Raw genomic sequence first — 7,088 nt, forward strand, 5'->3', positions numbered from 1 at the left:
AAAATTTTCTTGTTCTCAGAAACACATATCTGATTTTTATTTTTAAAAAATAGAGTTGATTTACTCTGCTAAACAATCTTTTAAATCATAATTATTTCAATGAAATTAATGGGTTTAAACTGCTTCATAAGGATATTTAAAAGAAAAAAATAATTAAATAAGGTGTCCAATTGGAGAAACTGAAATCTGGGCCACCCTTAATTTGGAGAGCTTATCCATTTTCGAAACGACTGTGGTCTTAGAATTGTCCTTTGAATATCTCTCCTCAAAAATATTCTGATTCTCATACATCTCCTTGATTTTTTTTTCCGCCTGTTTCTTCCAATTGAATCGTTAGAAATTATAAATTATGTAACCTAAAAGTTTCAGCCATGGTCTTCATGTGAAATGACACATAGACAGAACTGTAGACGTTAAAGATATGGCTCTAATTGAGTTTGTAGAAAACATGACCTCACTGCACATGTAACCTTCACCCGCAATCTCTTACCAAAGTGTCATCATAATACCGAAGGTTGATTATAATCAATCTTAATACGTTGTAATTGAAGAACAATCTAGTCAGCTTAGATTCACACACCTAAAATCTAAGCCTTTCTAAATACGTTTGTTTATTTGTTTGTTTGTTCAGACTTGCAGTGCAATGCCTTTCTAAATTGAACTGATATGCATGCATTTTGCGCCCTCAAAAGAGCAATATCTATGCTTTGTTTGCAAAGATGGCAAGGTTTTTTGCGCTGTCTGGTTCATTACTTCTGTTCCAAACATGTTGACAAATTCGGCCATTACATCGCAATCTCTTTCAGCCGACCAAGGCAGCACATGCCAAGATAAGGCAACAGGTCCATTTCATGTATAAAACAAACAAATTGCAGGCAGTTGTGAGCCTGTGAGGAGCGAGGTAAAAGGAAGAGTCCAAGGCTCCAAACGAAGAAAGTTATAACAAAAGGCGAGAGATTTCATGATGGAAAGATATGAAAAATCCAAGCTTTGATTGAATAGAGCGAGCGAGGCAGGCACCCCATGTGCTCACATGGAAACATAGAGAGAGAGAGAGAGAGAGAGAGAGAGTAGTAGAGAGACAAATTACCAGGAGAACAGAAGCAAGAGAGGAAGACGGAAAAAGATGTGTTTTTTTTGAAGGAGGAAGAGGAGAGTGAGTGGGAGAAGAAAGCGGGGCTTATAAAGATCGCATCTTTCTTTTGGAGAGAGAGAGAGAGAGAGAGAGAGAGAGGGAGAGGGAGATGAAGGAAGGGAGCGGAGATGGGTTCGTTAGGGCGGACCAGATCGATCTGAAGAATTTGGACGAGCAACTGGAGCGGCACCTGAGCAGGGCATTGACGATGGAGAAGAGGAAGGAGGAGGAGAGGAGGGAGAGGCAGCGAGAGGAGTGGGAGATCGATCCCTCCAAGCTCGTCATCAAAGGGGTCATCGCCAGGGGCACATTCGGAACCGTCCACCGCGGCGTCTACGACGGCATGGACGTCGCCGGTGAGCCGTAACCTAAAATTTCTGACAAACAATTAGGGCTTTGCCTTCACGATGCCATCCTAACTGCTTGAAATCTCCCCTTTTTGTTTTCTAAAGATTGTTTCATGAATTCAATTTCTCTAGAATGCTTGCTTCCCTTTTTCTCTGCACTAAAGAGTAGAATCACCCAGATCAGTGTTCAATCTGACTTTGAACTCTCATCATCTATCATCATATCTTTAATCTTTTCCTAGTTAATCTATTCTTCTACAAAAGTATTTATTACTTTCAAATGGATCATCACTAAATCTACTTGTGTTCATTAACAAAAAAAATTTTCATTGGTTTATTGCATTTTGCATTAATGATACCACGAGATTGTTATGTGTCTCTACTTTCACTGTGGTTTGGTATGCTCAAGTTGGTTTCATATATAAAAAGTTGCTGATTGTGGTAACCAGAAAGCTCCAAGGGACTTCATTGGAGGTTGGTGTTTTTCCCGTGACATTTGTTGGACCAGTTGTTTTCTCACTTGTACTTTCATGTGAACCTGGCTAAAATAATGAGGTGTTGGTCTTGTAATATCTTCTGAAGGAAGAACAAAATGCAGTGATGAAACCGGAATGAGCTATAATTGGGCAATTGCGATGAGCTATGATTGTTTTTGTGGGGTTTGGAATATTCTTTATTTGCCTTTATCTTTTCATATCTGCTTTCCACTTTAACCATGATGCTTCTTATTGCACACTTTCTTAGCGCACACAACACGATCACATATCAACTCCTGTTCCTCATCCATCATTGAAATTCCTTGATCGAGTACCAAAGCAGCATGTCAGTTGACTTCACTCTTATTGTAACCATGTGTTTTATATTTCAATCCTGTGTTCCAATAAAGTGTACATCTGATATACAATCTGCAGTTCTATTGGAAGTGATAACAATTTGTCCTTTTACTATGTTCAGTGAAGTTGCTTGACTGGGGGGAAGAAGGAAATAAAACTGAATCTGAGGTTGCTGCACTACGGGCAGCATTCTCTCAGGAAGTGACAGTTTGGCATAAACTTGATCATCCAAATGTTACTAAGGTACTATATGTGCATGTCATGTTTATTCTTGGATCCCATATTCACTTATTCTTTGTACTTGTATTTCTATTTGTTTTTGACATTATTTCCTCGTATTCCTGTAGTTTATTGGGGCTGCCCTTGGAGCGACGAACCTAAGCATACAAACAGAAAATGGCCATCTTGGCATGCCCAGCAATGTTTGCTGTGTCGTCGTTGAATATCTCCCTGGCGGTGCACTGAAATCTTTTCTTATAAAGCACCATAGAAGAAAGTTAGCTTTCAAGATAGTGGTACAGATAGCTTTGGATCTTGCGAGAGGGTTAGCACTGATCTTTGAACTCTTCTATCTAAGAACTTTTAGCTTATGTGACATTCAGTTCTCATTTTTACTTCTTACTCATTACCTGCCTTCACAGGTTAAGTTACCTTCATTCTCAAAAGATTGTGCACAGGGACGTAAAGACAGAGAATATGCTTCTAGATAGGACTGGAACAGTAAAAATTGCCGACTTTGGTGTTGCTCGTATTGAGGCTCAAAATCCTAATGACATGACGGGTGAGACTGGAACCCTTGGATATATGGCACCAGAGGTATGCCTTTTAATGACGTTGCATTGGGTTAATTTCTATATTCTCTTCTCCAATTATGCAGCTTGAATTGATTCATAAATGGTACAATTTTTATTATGAATGCTTATGATTTGAGTACTCTTTTGACGGAGTAACTATTTTGGTGTATTTTGCTTGTGATTTCATATCACAAGAATGATTTCTTAACTTCAATGGTGATTTAAATATTATCATCTATCTATCTTTGTTTACTAGTGTTCAACTTTATCATCTTAACCTGAGTGCCACTTGTGTTATGATATAATTTGATGGGAAATATAAATTGTATTTGATATGTAGACAATGATTCAATAGTTCTATCATATATTGATGGCATTATATTGCAAATTTAGAATATGTTGGGTGAATCAGAAGAGAACATATATGAATAGGAAGCACACTGGAGCAAATCAGTGATATAATCTTCCCTTTTAGTAACTTTAGTTTGCATTGCTCTGGATAAAGAGATGATTGAAGCCACATCCAATGGCATGACTTGTCCAGGATGATCTGCCTAAATCTCGAGATGATAGCAAATCTGAAATACCACTTCAAACTCTAAATTACCACCTAATGCTAGATCGAGTCGCCTGTATGGTCCACAAGTAAAACTGTGCATTGTATAGGATGGCAAGGGAACTAGCAGAGAAGCATTTTGATGGGGACGAGATGATGGCAAATCTGCAACACCTCCTCGAACTCTAGTTTACTGCCTAATGCTAGATCGAATGGCCCATATGGTCTGTGAATAATACTTTCAGTTTGAAGTGTGGTGATGTAGCTTCTTAGTTTTGCTCATTTCGGCATATGTAGCAAGTCACCTAGAGATTTTTCAGAGAAGAAAAATATATACCAGAAAGATGATGCCATGGAGATGCCCCCATTTTGTCTGACCGAACGAGGTGTGATGGGCTAGCAGACACACCAAATATAGAGGAACAAGTGGTTAGCAACAAAAAGGTCGCTAAGTAGTGATCGTTGGCATTTGACCTGAGCAAATATTGTCAGAGGATTCGGAGGAGGTCTGGAGGATTTGAAGAATCTAAGAGAAAGAGAGGAAAGGTATTAATGATCATGAGCAATAGTTGGGGATTGGTTCCAGGGAAGGCCCTCTGTGGGCATGTTTAAAGAGAAAGGAGAAGGAGGTGTGCTGAGCCGCAGAGGATCTTTGAGGATAAAGATCACAATGGAGGGTTGCAAGGATGTAGGACCTTTGAGGACAGTCGAGAGGGGAAGTTGTAACTGCCGCTGTACTGTAAGGAAAGAGGATGAGATCCATGAGAGTGTGCTCATTGTTTTTTTGCTTCTATATTTTTTTTTACAATGTAAGTTTGTGGAGTGTGTTTCTGATATACACAGGTACACAGAATAAGACTAAGATTCTCCAGGGTATAGTGATAGATGTCCAAGTTCAATTGGATATATCGTATCTTTTATTTTTTTCCTCTTTTCTGAACACATGCAACATGTATCATTTGTTTTCTTGAACTACCTTCTAACTGTGAAAAGGTACTTGCATACTACCAACACACTCGCAGGTCCTGAATGGCAATCCTTACAATAGAAAATGTGATGTTTATAGCTTTGGCATCTGCTTGTGGGAGATATATTGTTGTGACATGCCGTATCCTGACCTTAGCTTTTCCGAGATCACATCTGCTGTTGTCCGGCAGGTACACACTTTTCTTCTCGACCAATTCCTAGAATGTGTGTAGAGTTGCAATTGTAACTTACATGTAAAATACAGAACTTGAGGCCGGATATTCCACGCTGTTGCCCCAGCTCTCTAGCAAATGTGATGAAAATATGCTGGGATGCAAACCCTGACAAACGACCGGAGATGAATGAAGTAGTGGTCATGTTGGAAGCTATTGACACATCGAAGGGTGGAGGTATGATCCCTCCTGATCAGCAACAAGGATGTTTTGGGTGTTTCCAAAGGCACCGAGGCCCTTGAGTGATAGCTCCAGAGGCACACGAAAGTTTGAGAATTATTGAATATCGGATGCAAAGCTGAGCTATTATGGCAATGCATCTAGAGTATGTTCTACACGTTTTGTCATTTATACGATGTAAAGTCATTCCATGTGTATTCCTTGGCAGTTCTCATGTATTATCAATTTCGTTGCGATGACATCCATCTATCCGGACCTTAACCTAGAATGATAAGGGACAGTATGAATCATTTCGAAATGACATCCGTCGATCTTTGCATGCATCTCGACCCCATGGTTTGCTTGATGGAATTCAAATAAAGCATTTACTTATCAGATTGTAGAATTATAAGATAAATATTTTCTTCCATTTTTCACCTCACGTCTCCGACTTCAACTACCACTTCATGGCCAACTACCGCCTGTCCAACTACCCGCCAAACTGGATGCGGCGACAGCGAAGTCCATTGCTTTCCGGCGTGTGCTTTCCGGAGGCTCACGCCGGCTTCTTCAGCCACCGCGCGCTCGGCGTGCCACGGCTTCAGGAACTTCCTAATGAATTGCTTCTCCCTGAAACGAAGGTTCAGCAGAGACGTCAAGAGCAAGCCGAGGGCATTGCTAATTCTCCGGAGAGGAACCCGATCCTTCCTGAACGAGGGAGAAGTGATTAAAACGGTCATATTGATGGGGCTCAAGCTGATGACTACGGAGCCAGAGGACACCAATGACATGTCGTGGTTCGCGCTGCTGGTCAACTCCGTCAACGTGCCGATTAGGGTATGTGGATATCATACATCTCTTCGTGTATCTATATTTTTACATAAAATAACATAAAAATATAATAGACACGAATGATACCACCGACATATAAGAACCATACGTGAGATTTTTTAACGGTATCCACACGTACTAGATTACGAACTTGACACAATCCGTTGGGTGCTAATCTCTTGGATCGACAAAGCCTTGAAAGCAATATCGATTTCTTCCGATGGAGGAAGCGAAAAAGTCGAGGGAGAAATGGAGAGAAATAATTCTTCTCTTGAATCTTTCTAAGGATGACTACTTATAACCTCCCAGAAATATGAAGAGGTATGACTATTCATATTCTCTATGAATTTTTCATTAATCATCATTATAATAACTTTCGAATTCTCCATTAATTACTGTGATTATAACTATTCGAATTATTTCTTCTTTGGATCAAATAAATAAATATCTTTATCTCGACTAGCTTCCGATATTTCTAAATTAATTAATAATCCAATTAATTCTAAATTCAAAAATAGTAAAATTGATTAATTTTAACATCCATTAAAATAACCAATCATAAATAATATTTATGTCTACGTGCTATACGTGCGACCCTCTAGATTTTATATACAAAGATAGTGTAAATCCATACACAGACTAAGATAATCGTCTAGCAATAATTTTTAGTCACCCAACGTGATAAAATTAATATAAGTCATAAACTATAAACTATTATGAACCGATTATTGTGTAATTCAATCTCTTCATCTAAACCTACATCCCAATTAATTCGGTTCATTATGTATCATTACCAAATTGATTGTTTTAATTAATTTCTAAGATATAATAGACTCCTCTTTAATGATAAATCATTCTTCTGATCAATGAATTTCGAGTTACTAATATTTCTATCAAATGGATAGGACGTTAACTTCTAATTCAAGAGAGCGATGAATCATTTACTGACTCAACACTGTTCTCTATACACTTTGTCATACACCCAACTCCGTATTAATCACAATCTGATTAAAGACTATTTTTAACGGCGTCAAAGTACATAAAAGGAATGACCAATGATATTTAATATGTGATCTCATTTTAAACCGATCATGTTCTGTGTGTTTCTAAGCTCAAGATACCCCAAATATAACTTAAATATCCATTCTTTAATTTATCTCGAACCAATTATACTTAGCGTTGATCTAGATATTCATGTTCATTCTAAATATTTATCCGATCAAGAATTATTTTT

The 7,088-nt window shown here is 38.4% G+C and overlaps 1 protein-coding gene across 1 annotated transcript; it reads left to right on the top strand.

The window, feature by feature from the left end:
• The first annotated feature begins 797 nt into the window (after positions 1-797).
• On the top strand, positions 798-5,283 carry LOC121988914 (serine/threonine-protein kinase STY13-like). Its single transcript, XM_042542641.1, has 6 exons — positions 798-1,491; positions 2,437-2,558; positions 2,663-2,859; positions 2,957-3,131; positions 4,688-4,822; positions 4,897-5,283. Exons 1-6 carry the CDS (start codon positions 1,245-1,247, stop codon positions 5,104-5,106), a joined length of 1,086 nt encoding a protein of 361 aa, XP_042398575.1. The 5' UTR covers positions 798-1,244; the 3' UTR covers positions 5,107-5,283.
• The last annotated feature ends 1,805 nt before the right edge of the window (positions 5,284-7,088 follow it).

This window comes from Zingiber officinale, chromosome 6B (assembly GCF_018446385.1).
Source record: "Zingiber officinale cultivar Zhangliang chromosome 6B, Zo_v1.1, whole genome shotgun sequence".
In the NCBI taxonomy this organism is placed as follows: domain Eukaryota; kingdom Viridiplantae; phylum Streptophyta; class Magnoliopsida; order Zingiberales; family Zingiberaceae; genus Zingiber; species Zingiber officinale.